At 43.8% G+C, this 21,366-nt stretch overlaps 1 protein-coding gene across 1 annotated transcript in view; it reads left to right on the top strand.

Annotated features, from left to right (window-relative positions):
• LOC147020514 (tetratricopeptide repeat protein 9A-like) overlaps positions 1 to 20,865 on the top strand; it is a 34,375-nt gene extending 13,510 nt beyond the window's left edge. The window contains exons 2-3 of the mRNA XM_085895910.1: positions 18,139 to 18,321; positions 18,484 to 20,865. Coding sequence (XP_085752036.1) covers positions 18,139 to 18,321; positions 18,484 to 18,575 — 275 coding nt within the window. The 3' untranslated portion in view covers positions 18,576 to 20,865. The remainder of the gene's footprint in view (positions 1 to 18,138; positions 18,322 to 18,483) is intronic.
• The last annotated feature ends 501 nt before the right edge of the window (positions 20,866 to 21,366 follow it).

Below are 21,366 nucleotides of genomic sequence, written 5' to 3'. Positions count from 1 at the left end.
GATGATAGCTCGGAAGTTCGGCTATCTGTGGAATTTTGGAACCAAACATCATGAGTTTCACATTTTGATGTATCGTACATACACATACACTGTGTGTACCACCTGAACCGGCCAGGACACACTCCGAGGGACGGAGCATGGCGAACTTTGCGAATCCAACTTTCAAGCCAGAGTTCTTCTCTTTGAATTTCTGAAACAGTTCCTTGAGATTGTTTAGTTCCAGGCGCTTTTGAATTTTGTCTTTTCCATGTTCATTCCTGACCACCACACAGTCCTTTTTTCCCGGCATTATTCGGCTGACTTCATCACTTCGGTAAAATTCGGTAACGGCGGATTTCACTTCGTCAGGCAATATTTTACCCTGTTTGGGATTTGGAGACGACAGCATACCGTTTTCTTTCTCTAAATTTTTGGCTTGCACAGCCATTCTTTGGGAGCAACTGAATTCACTCATCATCCCTCTGATGCTCATATTCCGAGCAAATATTGTCAGTACACGTATTTTCTCTGAACGGCTCGAAACAACGTATTTTTCTTTCATGCTTTTGATCACCTCTGGCATGCAGTTTTCATCACATTTTGACGCTGTATTCTGTGTTTTCTCCGCAGTGCTTGGTCCAGCAACTAGTTCTAATTTCTTTCGCACAGAATCTTCCACTTTACTTCGCTTTTCAGGAACGTACCCTGGGTTCCTTTCCGCCTTTCGTTTGTCGAAGGGGCTTTCACCTATCATCGATAACGACTGGTTTAATAGGTCAACTTCTGCTTCTCGCTTAAAAACCTCCTCGTCCTCATCTGTTGAAATAGATTCTGCAATGCCTTCGATCGTACCTTCTGATGATAATTTCGAACTGGTCGAAGATGATTCTTCAATACACTCTGGTGACACAACTGAGATACACTCTGGGATTCAATGAGATTCAATACACTCTGGTGACACAATACACAACTGAGAAAGTTTTTTTTTCTGCATGAAGTATAAAGTCTGTCATCTTTTTTCACCTTTGAAGAAAATTTCATCAACACATCATTTGACACATTGAGAAAGATATTTTCGTTGTTTCATTTTGTGGCAGCTGAACGGATCGCAACAAAACAACATTTTCGGAACGCTTTTCGATCTTCAGTCGCCATGCTTACTGCAAAATATGCAAAAACTGAGATTATCCCATTTATAACTTAATTCGATTATGGTTATACAAAAACTGTACACTTAAAAATCAATAGACACAATAGGCAGAATAATATATATATATATATATATATATATATATATATATATATATATATTTCGATTTATGAAATAGTCCAGAGATGATGATTGTCAATTTCAGACATAAAGTCACCTGCCAGCAGGTGACGTCATTGAAGCGATGACGGCAAACATCGCCCAATGTCGAATCAAGAATTAGTGATATGTGGACCCCGAACAATGAAACCATCATCACACTTGAACCCATTGAGATCCCATTTTAATTTATGCTGAGGTGTTGGAGTATATGAAGGGGTATTCTCACACGAAAAAATCGGGATCATCGGTTTGGCTGGGGGCGGGTGCCCAAGGTCAAAGGGCGCCCCAAACTATAACTTTTTGAATTACTGTTTCGGAGTGATTTTACTTTACGCGATTCGAAAGATCTCGCTTTTACGAGCATTTTGATACCAAGTTCATCCAAATCGGACCACTACAACCTGTGATATGGCCAATGGAAGATTGTGGGTCAACCGGGGGCGCCCAAATTTGGGGGGGGGGCTAAAATGGGCCCCGATGGGCCCCCAGGTCTGAAAATTGACACTGTTTTACCGTGGATACAAACACTTGCACAAAAAAAGAGTGAAATCTGAGACGGTGTCAAAAATGTGCTGAAAAATGTGTACAGTTAACATGGAACGCCCCATTGGGTGGTGGAGGTATGCGCTCTACCGAGTGCCCTTCTCGTTATTATTATTACCGTTATTATTATTATTATTATTATTATTATAACCAGCTGGCCATGCCTAATGCTCAACTGAGTGTGCAGGAATTTGTAATTTGTTCATGGTGCCGGTGATAACTTGCCTCCTCTGCGTGAAGGACACCATGGGATATTTAACGTCTACCAGCTAATATTGTCAGATGGGACATCCAGTTTGACGTCCATCCAAGGGATGGAACATGCATTGATGTCTCCATGTTACTTCGATCTGACAGTTTATAGCCATGTCGGGAATCAAATCCAGGATGTGCAGCTCCCTGTGCAACATGCAGTCGGACGGAAAATGATCTTTTGTTCTCTAATGACACTGGTTTACAAAACAAAATATTCTGAGGCAAGCATGTGAATAGGTGTTTCTGACTAATTTTGACATTCTGAATTCCAATTTCTAAACAGTTTTGCTCTATCACCTCTAGTTTTTTTTGCTTTCACATCTCTCATTTTTTTTATTATAATGCATATATTTATAATATAATGTGTTTATTTCTCAAAAACTAGAGGTGATGAGTGAAAATGGATTTGGTATGTGAAATCGGCACCCCAAAATTAGGTTAGAACACCTATTTTCATGCGTGCCTAAATTTCTTTGTAAACCAGTGTGATTATGGACAGAGAACTGAAGTTATAAATCGCAAATGGTGGTGTTGGTGATGTAATTTGATTTACACTCCCTCCCCAGAGTCCCCCAGCCCTCCATCCTCCTCCTCCCCCTCCCCAGAATTCCCCAATCCTCCACAACTCTTCTTTTCAAATTCCAGGGTCTGCCTCTGCCGATCCTTGCAAATAATGGAAACTCATTGTTGGCGCTCCAGGGACCCCGGTTGGCGTGCGAGGGTCTCTGTTGAGCACCAATGTGCATGGTTGACCTATATAAATGAAGGAATTGAGCTTTTAGAGGCAACGCTTTGCCAAGCGCAGTCACCCGAGGATACGTAGCTGCCAAAGCTTCCTGCACACGTCTCACTCGCCTTCAGACATCCAGAAATAAAACATGTTCACAGTGTGTGCCTTTAATTTGTACTTTCTAATGGGACACCCACGATCTTCTCTCATCTTAACGTAATCCTCTTTACACATTCCTTTTGCTTTGGAGGAATCGCATGAACTTGGAGTGGATTCTGAGCACGCTAATTTGGGTTGCACAAAACAATCGCAATTATCACACATTGTAAGAGAATAAGAAAACGTTTTTACTCGACGATTGATCTGAAATTTGGACAATTCGCCAACATGAAGCTTTGCTGAACAATTGAAACTCTGACATCATGTTGCAGGCGTTCGGTGTTGTGGTGCACGGGTTTGTTTATTATGACGTCATAATGCTCCCGAGACTCGTGCTTTCTGAGACTCCCGAGACTCGTGGCTGAGAATACCAATCCTTAATAGTGCTCCTTTCATGTGGATTTGAATCCGCAACCTCTGAGATGCCAGATCCGGGTGTCTTCGTCATGAAGCCACCATCAAACCCGCCATAAGTGTTTGTATGTACCACCATGAAACGCACTGTGTGTATTTCCAAGGTTTGTGTGTGCCACCACCAAACCTGTTATGTTTGCAGTACTTGTATGGGACACTGCCAAAGCCGCTGTGCGTGTTTGTACGGGCTACCATAAAACTCACTGTGTTTGCAGGATTTGTATGAGACGCCACCAAACCCACTGTGTTTTTGCATGGTTTGTTTGTGCCATCACCAAACCTGCTATGTGTATTAGTAGGATTTGTATGGGCTTGCTGTTATTCCGAAGATGAAAGAAATATGAGAGAAACATGGGATTTTAAACTTCCATATGGCACACCTTCACCTGTGGTGCCATGGCACCCTCGGGTGGTTGACTCCTATGCATTGAGGGCAACACAAAGAGGACGCGAGTTATCAGTGCCAGAGGTACGCAACACGCATCTCCACAGTCACACACACACACACACTTGAAGGCAGAGAGAATTTTAACCTTGAAAGTGTCCTCTCCGACCTTGTCGATATTTTGGCTTCAACCCTCTGCCAGTTGGAATGGGAGGTGAAAAACAAGTTAAGACCGGTTTACGTGCTGTTCAGACATGTACATTCAATCTGGAGTTTTCCTGGGATGTCCAAGGAACGGGTTTTGGAAAGCAATTACCTTTCCAAGGAATATGCCCGATGCCGGCATGCATCCACGGTGTCACCGATCGATGGATGCTTTGTGCACTTTTATGGTTTTACTTTTGCATTTGGCCCCAAACCATGAGGGCTCTCAATTGGTTTGATGCACATGGTGTTTGTGACGTTTATGTGGGAATGACATTGTGCTGATACTCGGTCAATAGGTTCACTTGCAGTGCTGTTTGTTCATCTTCAAAAATGGAGACGCCATCATTTTGTTTAGTTTCCCAGTGGGCAAGGCTCGAGTCCACACACATAACCAGACACGAGCTAAATGGTGGTGGAAACGTCTCACCATCTGCCGATTGCAGTCATGTGTTTGTAGCTCGGGTAGTTAACACTCGCCACGCAATGACTGCGCACTCCCGGATAAAGACCAATCGATGGTCGAAATGTCACACTTGAGATTCGCTGACTGTGTAGTTGTTGTCCTTGGTTGTGTGTGTTTTTAAAATATTTAATTTGCATATTCCCAACTGCAACTATCTTCATGTATTGGCTCGTCTGGATGTACAGTATTTAATATTTATATTTCACATTTCAGCCACTTGAACAAAACTTACAAACAAAATCACTTGGGTTGACTTGATTGTGAGATTTGGGTTGATTTTGTGAGTTTTGTTGTGATTGTGAGTTTGGGGTGATTGATCATTTGAGTGAATCTGGAGATGATTGATCCTTTGAGTGAATCTGGGGATGATTGATCATTTGAGTGAATCTGGGGATGATTGATCATTTGAGTGAATCTGGAGATGATTGGTCCTTTGAGTGAATCTGGGGATGATTGATCATTTGAGTGAATCTGGGGATGATTGATCATTTGAGTGAATCTGGGGATGATTGATCCTTTGAGTGAATCTGGGGATGATTGGTCCTTTGAGTGAATCTGGGGATGATTGATCCTTTGAGTGAATCTGGAGATGATTGGTCCTTTCAGTGAATCTGGGGATGATTGATCATTTGAGTGAATCTGGAGATGATTGATCCTTTGAGTGAATCTGGGGATGATTGATCCTTTGAGTGAATCTGGGGATGATTGGTCCTTTGAGTGAATCTGGGGATGATTGGTCCTTTCAGTGAATCTGGGGATGATTGATCATTTGAGTGAATCTGGAGATGATTGATCCTTTGAGTGAATCTGGGGATGATTGATCCTTTGAGTGAATCTGGGGATGATTGGTCCTTTGAGTGAATCTGGGGATGATTGATCATTTGAGTGAATCTGGGGATGATTGATCATTTGAGTGAATCTGGGGATGATTGATCATTTGAGTGAGTCCTGGGGATGATTGATCATTTGAGTGAATCTGGGGATGATTGATCATTTGAGTGAATCTGGGGATGATTGATCATTTGAGTGAGTCCTGGGGATGATTGATCATTGGAGTGAATCTGGGGGTGATTGATCATTGGAGTGAATCTGGGGATGATTGATCATTTGAGTGAATGTGGGGATGATTGATCATTTGAGTGAGTCCTGGGGATGATTGATCATTGGAGTGAATCCGGGGATGATTGATCATTTGAGTGAATCTGGGGGTGATTGATCCTTTGAGTGAATCTGGGGATGATTGATCATTGGAGTGAATCTGGGGATGATTGGTTATTTGAGTGAATCTGGGGATGATTGATCATTTGAGTGAATCTGGGGATGATTGATCATTGGAGTGAATCTGGGGGTGATTGATCATTTGAGTGAATCTGGGGATGATTGACCATTTGAGTGAATCTGGGGATGATTGACCATTTGAGTGAGTCCTGGGGATGATTGATCATTTGAGTGAATCTGGGGATGATTGACCATTTGAGTGAATCTGGGGATGATTGATCATTTGAGTGAATCTGGGGGTGATTGATCCTTTGAGTGAATCTGGGGATGATTGATCATTGGAGTGAATCTGGGGATGATTGGTTATTTGAGTGAATCTGGGGATGATTGATCATTTGAGTGAATCTGGGGGTGATTGATCATTGGAGTGAATCTGGGGATGATTGATCATTTGAGTGAATGTGGGGATGATTGATCATTTGAGTGAGTCCTGGGGATGATTGATCATTGGAGTGAATCTGGGGGTGATTGATCATTTGAGTGAATCTGGGGATGATTGACCATTTGAGTGAATCCGGGGATGATTGATCATTTGAGTGAATCCGGGGGTGATTGATCCTTTGAGTGAATCTGGGGATGATTGATCATTGGAGTGAATCTGGGGATGATTGGTTATTTGAGTGAATCTGGGGATGATTGATCATTTGAGTGAATCTGGGGATGATTGATCATTGGAGTGAATCTGGGGGTGATTGATCATTTGAGTGAATCTGGGGATGATTGACCATTTGAGTGAATCTGGGGATGATTGACCATTTGAGTGAGTCCTGGGGATGATTGATCATTTGAGTGAATCTGGGGATGATTGACCATTTGAGTGAATCTGGGGATGATTGACCATTTGAGTGAATCTGGGGATGATTGATCATTTGAGTGAATCTGGGGGTGATTGATCCTTTGAGTGAATCTGGGGATGATTGATCATTGGAGTGAATCTGGGGATGATTGGTTATTTGAGTGAATCTGGGGATGATTGATCATTTGAGTGAATCTGGGGATGATTGATCATTTGAGTGAATCTGGGGATGATTGATCATTTGAGTGAGTCCTGGGGATGATTGATCATTGGAGTGAATCTGGGGATGATTGATCATTTGAGTGAATCTGGGGATGATTGATCATTTGAGTGAATCTGGGGATGATTGATCATTGGAGTGAATCTGGGGATGATTGATCATTGGAGTGAATCTGGGGGTGATTGATCATTTGAGTGAATCTGGGGATGATTGACCATTTGAGTGAGTCCTGGGGATGATTGATCATTTGAGTGAATCTGGGGATGATTGACCATTTGAGTGAGTCCTGGGGATGATTGATCATTTGAGTGAATCTGGGGATGATTGATCATTGGAGTGAATCTGGGGGTGATTGATCATTTGACTGAATCTGGGGATGATTGATCATTTGAGTGAATCTGGGGATGATTGATCATTTGAGTGAGTCCTGGGGATGATTGATCATTGGAGTGAATCTGGGGATGATTGATCATTTGAGTGAATGTGGGGATGATTGATCATTTGATTGAATCTGGGGATGATTGATCATTTGAGTGAATCTGGGGATGATTGATCATTTGAGTGAATCTGGGGATGATTGATCATTTGAGTGAATCTGGGGATGATTGATCATTTGAGTGAATCTGGGGATGATTGATCATTGGAGTGAATCTGGGGGTGATTGATCATTTGAGTGAATCTGGGGATGATTGATCATTTGAGTGAATCTGGGGATGATTGATCATTTGAGTGAATCTGGGGATGATTGATCATTTGAGTGAATCTGGGGATGATTGATCATTTGAGTGAATCTGGGGATGATTGATCCTTTGAGTGAATCTGGGGATGATTGGTCCTTTGAGTGAATCTGGGGATGATTGATCCTTTGAGTGAATCTGGAGATGATTGGTCCTTTCAGTGAATCTGGGGATGATTGATCATTTGAGTGAATCTGGAGATGATTGATCCTTTGAGTGAATCTGGGGATGATTGATCCTTTGAGTGAATCTGGGGATGATTGGTCCTTTGAGTGAATCTGGGGATGATTGACCATTTGAGTGAGTCCTGGGGATGATTGATCATTTGAGTGAATGTGGGGATGATTGATCATTTGAGTGAATCTGGGGATGATTGATCATTTGAGTGAATGTGGGGATGATTGATCATTTGAGTGAGTCTGGGGGTGATTGATCATGTGAGTGAATCTGGGGATGATTGATCATTTGAGTGAGTCCTGGGGATGATTGATCATTTGAGTGAATCTGGGGATGATTGATCATTTGAGTGAATGTGGGGATGATTGATCATTTGAGTGAGTCTGGGGGTGATTGATCATGTGAGTGAATCTGGGGATGATTGATCATTTGAGTGAGTCTGGGGATGATTGATCATTTGAGTGAATCTGGGGATGATTGATCCTTTGAGTGAATCTGGGGATGATTGATCATTGGAGTGAATCTGGGGATGATTGGTTATTTGAGTGAGTCTGGGGGTGATTGATCATGTGAGTGAATCTGGGGATGATTGATCATTTGAGTGAGTCTGGGGATGATTGATCATTTGAGTGAATCTGGGGATGATTGATCATTTGAGTGAGTCTGGGGATGATTGATCATTTGAGTGAGTCTGGGGATGATTGATCATTTGAGTGAATCTGGGGATGATTGATCATTTGAGTGAATCTGGGGATGATTGATCATTTGAGTGAGTCCTGGGGATGATTGATCATTTGAGTGAATCTGGGGATGATTGATCATTTGAGTGAATCTGGGGATGATTGATCATTTGAGTGAGTCCTGGGGATGATTGATCATTGGAGTGAATCTGGGGATGATTGATCATTTGAGTGAGTCCTGGGGATGATTGATCATTGGAGTGAATCTGGGGATGATTGATCATTTGAGTGAATGTGGGGATGATTGATCATTTGATTGAATCTGGGGATGATTGATCATTTGAGTGAATCTGGGGATGATTGATCATTTGAGTGAATCTGGAGATGATTGATCCTTTGAGTGAATCTGGGGATGATTGATCATTTGAGTGAGTCTGGGGATGATTGATCATTTGAGTGAGTCTGGGGGTGATTGATCATGTGAGTGAATCTGGGGATGATTGATCATTGGAGTGAATCTGGGGATGATTGATCATTGGAGTGAATCTGGGGATGATTGATCATTGGAGTGAATCTGGGGGTGATTGATCATTTGAGTGAATCTGGGGATGATTGACCATTTGAGTGAGTCCTGGGGATGATTGATCATTTGAGTGAATCTGGGGATGATTGACCATTTGAGTGAGTCCTGGGGATGATTGATCATTTGAGTGAATGTGGGGATGATTGATCATTTGAGTGAATCTGGGGATGATTGATCATTTGAGTGAATGTGGGGATGATTGATCATTTGAGTGAGTCTGGGGGTGATTGATCATGTGAGTGAATCTGGGGATGATTGATCATTTGAGTGAGTCCTGGGGATGATTGATCATTTGAGTGAATCTGGGGATGATTGATCATTTGAGTGAATGTGGGGATGATTGATCATTTGAATGAGTCTGGGGGTGATTGATCATGTGAGTGAATCTGGGGATGATTGATCATTTGAGTGAGTCTGGGGATGATTGATCATTTGAGTGAATCTGGGGATGATTGATCATTTGAGTGAGTCTGGGGATGATTGATCATTTGAGTGAGTCTGGGGATGATTGATCATTTGAGTAAATCTGGGGATGATTGATCATTTGAGTGAATCTGGGGATGATTGATCATTTGAGTGAATGTGGGATGATTGATCATTTGAGTGAGTCTGGGGGTGATTGATCATGTGAGTGAATCTGGGGATGATTGATCATGTGAGTGAGTCTGGGGATGATTGATCATTTGAGTGAGTCTAGGGATGATTGATCATTTGAGTGAATCTGGGGATGATTGATCATGTGAGTGAGTCTGGGGATGATTGATCATTTGAGTGAGTCTGGAGGTGATTGATCATGTGAGTCAGTGTGGGGGTGATTGATAATGTGAGTTTGGGGTGAGCAACTTTAAATAATTCTCCAGACTCCAGCTCACTCCCACCATCTCATGATTAAAATGCTGAGCTGGCACAGAATTGTCTTTTGAGAGATCTTTCTCATGAAAAAGATTTCTCAAGAAAAGACAAATAGTTAATTTGATTTGATGCAATATATCAATGCTCCCAATGACTGATTCATCAAGTGAGGAATTCTTCACTTTGCTTCACTGGTAGATGTTGTGTTGAGTCAAACGATATCCAACTTGCCCTTCCGTCCTGCATTTTAAGCTCATGTTATTGTTGATTAAGCTTTATGGCAGAAAGGACACTGCCCAAGACTATTGCTCATCAATATAAACTTTATCAAATACATGTAAGATGTAACAATTCCCATGGGTGAAGCTGTATAACATTTTAAAAAGGGGAAAAAAGATTTTCTGAGGGGGTCCATGGGTATGCTCCCCCAGAAAATTTTGAAAAATTGATGTCAAAATGTACATTTTGGAGGTGATTCTGTCCATATTGTAACAAAAAAAAACTGCAAATTAAAATGATAATAATTGGGGCAGAATTTTTTTAAATTTCACCAGAACATTCATATTCTGTTGAATTAACACCAGGTGGGTTGATTCAGCCCATCATCCTTCCAAGGTGAGCAAAATTAGTAACAGGGCACTGCATCAGCGTTGACGGGACTACGTCTGAAAGGAGTTCAAATGCCACACGGCTAATAGTAAGTTGCCAAGGTACTTGGCTGAATAGCCTTCTGGAACCCCACAGGGCCAAAGGTAGGAATGTTAATGAAGGATCCAAGGAGAAACCTACTCAGAACTCTTCAAACAAGCTTCACCAAACCACGTAAGGCAATGCGAAATGTGCAAGATTCCACAAAGGCAAAGAAGAGCTCTTTATACACGAGTCACACGAAGCCAAGCAGCTCCTTAACTTTCCTCTCTTGCCTTTGGGGAACACTGAAGAGTTGTGGAGTGTTTATTGTCAAGTCAGACCAGATTAGATCTGTGACTTGCTGCAGGTACTATATAAACCTGTACGAACCTGTTTCATGGTCGGGTTGGCAGCGACTAAACTGTCCCCCCTCCTCCCCCCTCCCCCCCCCAATCAAGTTTCCTGGTGAGGAAGGTGTATGATATGGACACCCAGCAGGATTAAAAACAAAACATGTCAAAGGGCGGAGGAGCTCCTTGTCAGCCAACGGCCATCCATATCTAATGGCCAACTGTGACTGTGGACAGCCTCCTGCGGTTGGGTTACTTTTTCTTAGGAGGTTAGTGGCAGGATTTGCACTCCGGCCATCGTAAAACCCTTCATTCCGCAAAACCCACAAATGCAAAGAAAACTGAAAACCCACTCTGGAAGTACCTGCTGTGCCGCTGCCCTTCGCAGGACAGCTCACCGGATTACGGGATTGGGGCAAAGCTTTCAGGACCCCCACCCCTTGATGATAGGAGGAAAAGCATGGGGTAAACTTCCTGGGTCAGATTGCGGTGGAATGTGGCGGAGTGGTGCTGAGGTGTCATCCACCAGATGGCGGTCTCCTTGGGTTAACCTGAGGCGGTCCCTTCGGGTGGGTGCCTGGAATGTCATCCCTAAGAGAGGATGTGAGACCTGTCTCTGTTAACATCTGAGCTCAAGCATTTGAACATCGGTATTGCAGCTCTCTCTGAGATTCAGAGACCGAATAGTGGCAAGATCATGGTGGGTGTTTGCACCTACTATTGGTCTGGTCACTCTGATGGTTACCATGACCAAGGAGTTGCTGTAACTGTGTCAAACAAGCTGACTCAACTGATAATTGAGGTCACACCGGTCAATGAGCGTATTATGAGACTGAGGATTCATCACTCCTTGGGTGTCATTTCCCTGGTCTCTGTTTATGCTCCGACTGAGGCGAGTGATCTCACCATGAAGGACGCATTCTATACTGCGCTCGAGTCTGTGGTTGATCAGCGCCTCAGGCGAGATACACTTCTAGTCTTTGGGGATTTCAATGCACTGAATGGCACTGATAGCGATGGTTATGAGACATGTGTTGGTCCCCATGGGTCTGGAACTGTAGACCAGAATCGCACTAAGTTCCTTGACTTTGCAAGAAGTCATGGACTTATGGTGGCATGTTCATGGTTTCAGCGCCCACAGGCTCATCGCTGGACTTGGTATTCCAATGCTGGAAGGAGATTGACCATGTGCTCGTTGATGGTCGCTGGAGGATGATCCATAACTGCTGGGTCTTCCGGAGTGCTCAGTTCCTCAATACCGACCACAGGCTTGGAGCAACTCTGAAGTTGCAGCTTAAATCTGGGAGAATGGTACCATCCCAGCCTCGGCTGGATGTTGACAAGCTCAAGGATGAGGAGTTGGCGAACAGGCTGAGTGGGGATTTGAGGGGTCTGGGTGCTTTGGAGAATCCTGAAGAGTTTTGGAGTGCCTTCAACGCAACCATCCTTCATGTTGCTGGTGGATGTCTTGGAACTCACCGAAAGGTGAAGAAGAATTTTGTCTCAAAGGACACTGGATACCATTGACCAGAGTCGCAGGGCCAGGCTGAATGGCAGCGCTGAGCTGTTTAGGGAGTTGAGGCATAAAACTGTATGTGTGCTGAGGCTGGACAAGGAGGCCTTTGTGCGAGGAATCTATGAGGGGGTAGAGCATCACCTGTGGTCAAGTGATTCTCGTCCTGCTTACAGGGGAATTCATGCATTTCGTTCCTCCAAGCCCATCCCTCGGTGTACTGCAGTTAGAGCGGAGGTTGGTGAGCTCTTGACTGAGGAGTCCGAAGTGAAGGCCCGCTGGGCCGGTTACGTTGAGCGGCTGTACCAGGCTGACCCACAAACTGTTGAGTTGGATGTCAGGGGCGTTGCTATCCCTATTGCTGACCATCCAATCAACTGTGGTCCACCTTCGTTTGTGGAAACGCAGAGAGCAGTGAACCAGTTTAGAAGGGGTAAAGCTCCTGGGATCTGTGGCATCCATGCCAAACTTCTCAAGGCTGGGGGAAATGCTGTACTCGGGTTGTTGCATGCAGTTCTGTACTCTGCCTGGAACACAGGCATCATCCCAACTTACTGGAAGAGGGGCCTTGTTGTCCCTCTCTGGAAAGGGAAGGGTGATCGCCAGGACAGTAACAACTACCGAGGGTTGATGCTGCTCTCAGTACTGGGCAAGGTCTTTGCTCGGATAATTTTTGATAGGGTTTGCCACAATTTCCTTGAGCATCAGCGCCCAGAGCAGTCAGGCTTTACACAAAAGAGGTCAACGATTTACTGTATCCTTGTTCTTTGGGTCGTCTCCGAACATGGATGAGAGTTTTGGCAGGCGCTGCTTACAGCCTCTCTTGATCTCTGCAAAGTGTTTGATTCAGTGAATTGGGATGCCCTCTGGAGGATTCTTGGTCTTTGTGTGATGCCAACAAAACTGATCAATCTGATGTCTGAACTGTACTCTGGTATTGAGAGTGCAGTGAGGTGTGGTGGTTCCATTGCTGACTTATTTCCATGTTGTTACTGGAGTTCGTCAGGGGTGTGTACTGGCCCCCACACTTTGCAGCACTTGTGTGGACTGGATTCTGGGGAAGATATCGGAGAGATCAAGCTGTGGTGCATCGTTTGGGAATGTCAAGATCTCTGACCTTGGTTTCGCAGATGATGCAGTCATCTTTGTGGAGACTAGATATCCTTTTGGGGTGGGGGCCCTCGAGGTGCTGAATGAAGAGTCGAAGCCACTGGGATTATGGGTTTCCTGGGTCAAAACTAAGATCTATATTTTCAATGACATCTTGGATGCTGCTATCTTGTCTGTACCTGTTTGTGGTGAGGATATTGAGGTCACAGAGAGATTTACTTACCTTGGCAGTGATATTCATGTCTCTGCTGGCTGTGAGCCACAGGTCAATAGACGTCTGTGTTGGGCCTGGGGAGTAATGGATTCACTGGATCACGGGGTGTGGCGCTGTTGGTACCTGTGCAGGATGAAAGTCCGAGTCTTCAGGTCCTTGGTGCTTCCAGTCTTGCTATACGGATGTGAGACTTGGACTCTGACCAGAGATCTGAGACCACTCCTTTGGTACGAAGTCTCTTCGGAGAATCCTTGGTTTTCACTGGTCGGACTTTTTGTCCATTGAGCGGTTGCTGAGAGACTCAAATGAGATTTGTTATCTGCATAGTCCGTGAGTGTCAGCTGCGGCTTTATGGACATGTGGCTCGGTTTCCTGACGCTGATCCTGCTCACCCGATTCTCTCATCGAGGGAGCCTCCTGAGTGGAGGAGGCCAATGGGCCGACCACGTGCCTCATAGTTGCAGCAGATTAATCAGCATCTCAAGGAGATTGGGATGGGCCAGGCATCTGCCGGGGGGGATAGCCAGATGGAGGTCCATGAAGTAGCAGCAGAAAGTGTATGCAGTGACGCGCTGCTCCGGCGCATGTTCCCCTACCTAACCTGACACACAATGGTGCCAATATCAGGGCAAAAATGGTTAACAGCGAAACTCCACGATAAGGGTTGCTTTATTCAGCATAACACCGGGCCCAGAAGATCTCTGTGGAGTGGAATGCATCTGATAGACACCAACAAATGGTGGTCGTTTGTGCCCAAAACACCAAGTAGGCGGATCTTTAGCTTGGAAGGAAAAGATGTCCGAGGTATTCAGAATCCGAGTCCATCTTTTATTCCAACGATGACCGAACAACCTGCCTGCTCGTCTCTTTTCCGGTTGCACCCAATTCCAGAAAACCCCCGATCAACCCGAGCTCAAGAATATTTACATATCATAAAATGAAAGGTAAAATGATGCCACTACAGATCGTAATGGCATACAAGTTCTCCTTGACCTTTTGTGAGACGATTGAAGAAGAATAAATAGTAATTGCTGTCTCGGTAATAACTCGAGCAGTCTTCTCCAGCTGTTATAAATCACCCACGAGGGATGAATGAACGTCACAACCTTCCATTCCGATCGGGGAAGCACCACCTTTTCCTTTTCTCTGCCCCCTTTTACAATTTCTTTGTCTTCTTATATAAACTCAATCTCTATATTTTCATTCCAATCACAAATTAATACTACACTATTAATAGAACAAAATAAAATGTTAACAAACATTCTTGATGTAAGTGAATACAAATGACATTCCTACGTGATAACCCTAACCTAACCCTTCCTTACCCTAACAAAGATAGTAGAGCAGGGTAAGATAAACCACTCATCTGTAAACCCATGCACAAGGGTGAAGTACACACTGGGGCAGAACGTCCACCATTTTAGTAAGCAACTTCTCTGCGACACTCCGTGACCATTACGTCGCTGATGGAGCGCTGAATGGTGACATCGAGGGTTTTCCTTCTCTTTTCCTTTTTCGTGCAAAGGAGGGGAGGGAATATCGTTTTTTTCTTCTTCTCGCTCACTTTTGTGTGTAAATCAATGGCATTAATTGCTTTCCGAGTGAAATGTTTCACTTTGTCGACATGATGCTGGAATCGCCGGTGGTTTTGTAACAAGAACAAACAAAACCATTGGGTATAAACTGAAATATGTAAATTCCTGGGACAGTGTTGACTTGTCACCTGATGATGTTTATTATCTTTTTTTCTATTTAATTTCAATGTTTGTTTTTTTTCAGGAGTAGGAAGTTTAAATATGTGGCATCGGTCCATATTCCCCTTTGGTTTGTATTCTTATTGAGATTTGTGGTGTTCATAGATCTTGCCTCCAACCCCCACCCCCAAACACACAGACACATTAATGCCAGGGAATGTACACAATAACAGCAAAACTTTCAGTCTCTACAGTTCATTCACATCCTCGAGATGACATCCACATCAATCTTCTCTCACATTCCTTACTTGCACAATCTTGTCAGGCTTTTCTCTCTTCAGTCTTACATTTCCAAAACACCACAATGCACATCACCACCATCACCACCACCATTCACTTTAAACGTGTATCATTTTATTTACGATACTGACAACTTTTTCAGTGTGCATAGACCACCACCTATCTTCTCAGTGCCATCCATGGAAGACTTACTAAGAAGAAAAGAACTTGCAAAAGCTGCACAATGTACATCCTTCAATTTCGAGCATAAACTTTACAGCTTCTATTGAAAACCTACAAACAAAATCATAATCCCACATTTTCAATCAAATGTAGATGTAAATTGACCTACATGTACATGTTGTCCAACGTCTTTACAAGAACCACTTGCAACTGTCCATATATTGGTTCTTATTTGTAAGACACCTTTTGACCTTTTCTACACTTCCTCTTGACAGTGGCATGATGGACACGTGACACGTCTGTTCTTGAACTTCAGTGCGTACTGGACACGGACGCTTACAAATGTTGCAAATATTCTGTACTTAACCCGCTCACTGCAAACGTGCAAACCCTTGTAGACGTCCAGCTGATGCACGGCTTCATTGAGCAGGAGACGGATATCGTTGCTTGTCATCTTGGCTTCACTGAATTCAGTATGAACAAAAAGTGAGGAACTCATCGGACGGGACCATCAGAGATCCAAAATCGGATTTGGATGTGTCGACTGCCTTGTTGTGAATGAAGAGTAGGGCAGGATCATCCAATTCAGCATCACTTCCAAGAAGAGCCTTTCTACAAACCAGACATGATGACAGCAATTCATGTCCGCCAAGGATTCTGCGACACAGATAACTAGCAATGTATGCATGTGTTCTGCTGAGGAAGGCTGAATTGAACATAAGGAATTACAACATTTATTCTTCTGTGCTGAACAGGTGTGGCAAACTGCGCTGATTGCCTCGTTATTTCTTGCAAAATTGAATATTTTTTTTGTTATTCTGTCTGTTTATCGCTTACAGGTCACAATTTTAATCCGATTTTCACGAAATTTCACCACATGGTGGAGTTTGTCAGGAGGAAGAAGCCTATTGTTTTTGAGGTCAAAAGGTCAACAACTTAGGTGAGATTTCTAAAATCCTCAATTTTCATCCGATTGACTTGAAATTTGAAGAGGATTTATATTTCAGGTCACTGAATTAAACCAGCCAATTATTACTGAGATCAACATGGACCAAAAGGTCAACATCGGCCGAATTTCTAAAATTGTCAATTTCCATCCGATTCACTTGGAATTTGAAGAGGAGTTGCATATTTGGTCATTGAATTCAACTACCACTTAATTTTTTAGGTCAAATTTGTTTCATGGATTTTGCAAATATCGTGCTCTGCACGTCTTCTTCTTTTCTTCTTGGTGAGACTCTGCAGCGTCAGAATAAATTTGTCTGGGTCTGCTGAACAATTTGCTCCAGCAGCTGATTTGATTAATTCAGCAACCATCACAAAACTAAATCAGGTCTTTTGGATTGTCAATTAGAGCAATGAATTGCAGAACAATGAGCGGAAGAACATGAAGTTGTCACCATGCCCATGTCTGACTAGCGTGCACAGCTAGCCGGCGTTGCTTGTGCAGTTGCTTACTAAAATGGTGGCCGAGCACACCCATTAGATAATTCTCATTCACGGCCGAGTGGTTTATCTTGCCTTGCTGTATCTTTGATAACTAGTACAGACAAATCTGCCGGCGAGGAATGGCGGATACGCAACACCGACGTGCGTACACAGTCTCCTGCCTGGCAGACATCTAATCACGGTAACACGCATGCAAGCTTCTGTATTCGGCTAACTTCTTCAAAAAATAGCTCAAAATAAAAACTACCATGGGACCAATTCATATAATTGTGGTTCTGTTCTATGCTTGCGATATGGCATTTTGGCTGCCAGGTAGCTGTCATTTCTTGGAAGCACAGCTGTGCTGCTGCTGATGTTGTGCCCCTTTTCCAGTACACTGGTACTCAATTCACTGATCTCAGAAGATGACAGGCTGAGTCAATCCTACCTGGTGTTAATTCAGCAGCCAATGGGGCTCAAACTCAGGACCCTAAGATCCTAAGCCAGCAACATTGCTCAAACGCAGGACCCTAAGATCTTAAGCCAGCCACACTAACCATTAAGCCAACACTAGGCTATAATCGTGGTCATGATGCGTTATTGTGTTTGCATTGCACCACATCCGGATGAAATGGGTTCAGCAACGATTCAGCACAGTGGAATAGCACCTCAATTCCCTACAATCGCGACATGCCTTTCTGACGACGAACATATTGAAATCTCTATATGGGTTGTTACAAAAATACAGATTTCTGTAAAATATGGAAGGAGTTTCACCCATGAATTCCATCCTCCCTTTCGGATAGTCGTCCACAGCCCATCCCTTAGGAATATTCATTTGCTCTTTCTCTCATCCCCGTGTGTGTGTGTGTGTGTGTGTGTGTGTGTGTGTGTGTGTGTGTGTGTGTGTGTGTGTGTGTGTGTGTGTGTGTGTGTGTGTGTGTGTGTGTGTGTGTGTGTGTTTCAGCTTGCTTATTGCAGTCAGAGCTAGTAAATTACGAGAGAGTGCGGGATTACTGCTTAAAAGTCCTCCAACACCGTACGGATAACTTCAAGGCTCTGTATCGTGCCGGAGTTGCATACTACCATCTGGGTGACTACACCAATGCGCTCAGCTATCTGCAGCAAGCGGGGACCTGCCAACCTCATGGTATGTGTGTGTGCATGTAAGTGAAGAGAAGTGTGGAAGAAATAGTAATAGTGTGGGATGGTTGATCCATCCCCTGTTTGCCTTAATAACATAAAACCGATTTACTTCGTGAAAGGGATACAGTTGCTTCTGTGGTTGATGTATTCATGTCTACCATTGCAGACCTCAACGTTAAGCGTTACACTCAGCTCACAGAGATGCGAATGAGCCGTTCCCAGCAACCCCAGCGTGACATCAGAACAAGTGATCAATGACCGATCACGCCGAACCATTTTGCCGGTCTTACCCCCCCCCCCCCTTCCACAACCTCCTCATCCCCACCAATACCTACTTCCAGGACAGTCGCAGCCCAAAAGAAGTCGAGGATCGAGCTCTCGGATCACCTGAGCCTGCTGTCGTCTCTTCATCTATGTTGCTCATACGGCTCAGGTCATGGATATTTCATGTTCATTTATCAGTCGCTCAAAGCTAAAAGTAATTTACATCGCAACAGGTTGGTTGCATGTTCGAATGATGTCCTGCAACTTCTCAATTCCAACGGCCTCCTGGCACGACGTGAGAAAGCTAATCGGCATCGTAAACTGGTTTTCTCTCCAACCTGTGTGTCGATATGAAAGATAATTAATCGATTGATAAATTTGGTGCGTTTTGACCAATGCAAAAATATTGCTTCTTTTGTTGTCGTCTGAACAAATGTCAAAGCAAACTTGCCAATAGTATAAGGCTGTGAATGTGGAATGAATGCTCCGTCCGCAGGGTAGTTTCGGCCTGCTGATGCACTGTTACATTATTTCAATTCAGCACAAGGCTACGACTTGCATAATTGCTGGGGGAACAGCTCTGATGCTGATTCTGATGCCGCCTGTCGGTTAGAGTAGGAATTAGTAATTTGTTTCGGGTGATGTTGTTCACCTACCGACTCTTGGTGAAATACACCGTGGGATCTTTAACGTCCACCAACAACTGCCGGCAGAAGGAGAACCTATTTAACGTCCATCCGAGGGACGGTACCACACGTTTGCCTCGCCGTGCCTGTGAAACACCAGGATGAGAGTTTATAGCCGGGTCGGGATTTAAACCCAGGTTAGAGCTCCGAGGCGACTGTGCGTACCTCAGCAATCCTCCCAAGCCCACGTTGACCTTGGCAAGGAGTTGCTGCCCCTTGGGGATGTTAAACAGAATTTTGTCCACTTGCGGACAGTGTGTCCCGTAGTGTTTTATTCAGGTCGCCGGTACTCAGACCTTCCTCTAACCCCATCACAACCTGGTTATAAATTCCTTTTGCGAAGATACCTAGCACTTATCCATCTGCAGGTGTTTGTAAATACATGATGATGCACTTCCGGTCCGTCACAGCTCTATGCATGCAGGTGCTCCCCCAGGTAATGTTCTTTCAGTTTGCAGTGTCACCGATGGGACATTCTTTAAGGTTGGTACTTTTCATTCGCTTTGTACAGATCAAATTCTTCTTGGGAAATGTAGTAGTGCTTGACAAGTGCTACCTTTTACCGTGCTAAACCTTTACCTGTTAACTCAACGAATTTAATTTGGTGAGTCATGGTGAGCCCCCCCCCCCCCCACACTACCTTCCTGCATATTTTTTTTCCTTATGAAAGCAAAACTTTTTGTTTAAAAAAATTCAAACATCAACACGCACTTCAACGAACACATTGAAATAATGTCTCAACACTTGAGCTCCAATTGGACAGTTTCTTTAGACTATTTGATTGGATGCTGATGGAACTCTCCTCGAACCTGCAGAATGTCGTTTCGCTTTGAAACGTCTACTCGAGCGCTGCTCGCTCCTGAAACTTGGCATCCCGGTTCAATGGTTTCGGCGTCGAGCTTGTGCATGGCCGGTTAGTTACTGCTCATTTTTATTGCTATATTTACCTCGGATTTAGATGATGCACGTGAAACCTAATGGCTTCTTCTTCCTTTCAGACTTGCATCGAAAATTCATACTGGTGAATGTTTATTCCCATGACACCTTTATTTATGTATTTTATTGCTATCTGTTGTACAATCTAACATTATACTATTGTTTGTTTATTAGTTTCGATGTATTATGGGATAAAAGACTCGGCATGTCACACTAATGGGAATGGAATGGCCCCGTGTTGTTCCTCTGGGTTTGTTATTCCAAGCTTTATTCGAGGAGTCTGTGATCAGGGTAAAGACCGAGGCACCATTCTGCACCTGCACGTGGTCTAATAGGGTAGGGTCCTTCAGCCACTCGAGGCTTTAATAGATGAACTTGTTGGAGTGTGAACAATATCATATTGTAGAAGAATTATTTAACCCTATACATCATCACGTGTTCATTCAAATGTCTTGTAATGTGGCGTGAAAAGCTTTACTTCCGTATTGAGCCAGTTTGTATCCTAATTACATGTTTGTTTGTTTTCTTCTCCTTATGTAAACACCAGGTACATGTTTGCACCAGTTTGGAATGATGTCATGTTAAGGGAAGGAATGGAAATATTAACCTGCACAAGGCTGTGTTTAAAAAATACTTGTATAAATAAACCATTTATTGACGTACCCACTGCTTTAACATGGACAGTTGTTTAGTCCGACTATCCTGATTTTCATGATCGTGAAACAACCAGATCTTCAGCTGGTATATAATGGGAGTGTATGGCAACACAACAGGAAACTAAGAAATACAAGCACAGTAAACGTCGATCTTGTGTGAGAGAGAAAGAAAAACGTGGACCTGCTAAAGGATCTATTATCTCCTTTGGAGTCATAACCTCCATCTATGTTGTCAACAGCTGTTACGCAGTGGGAAAACACCGTCATCCAAGAGACGGAACACACATCGAGCCTCGCCCTGCCTGCCAAACACCAGGGACCCGGGGCCTGTTGCCCTTGCACAACTTCTCCCGATACGTGGTCCTTAGCACCTCAGAGGAACGTGCTTCATGGAGTCGAGTCTGATAGTTGTCCTATTTGTCCATGGAAACGGAAACGGTTGATTTACCCACCACGAGATCCATAGGTTATGATTTTACGTGATCCCATACCATTACACTCAAATAT

Source organism: Eptatretus burgeri, chromosome 9 (assembly GCF_056783735.1).
Source record: "Eptatretus burgeri isolate ZD-2024b chromosome 9, Ebu_testis_v1, whole genome shotgun sequence".
NCBI lineage: Eukaryota > Metazoa > Chordata > Myxini > Myxiniformes > Myxinidae > Eptatretus > Eptatretus burgeri.
This window is presented reverse-complemented; position numbering and strand designations above follow the sequence as displayed.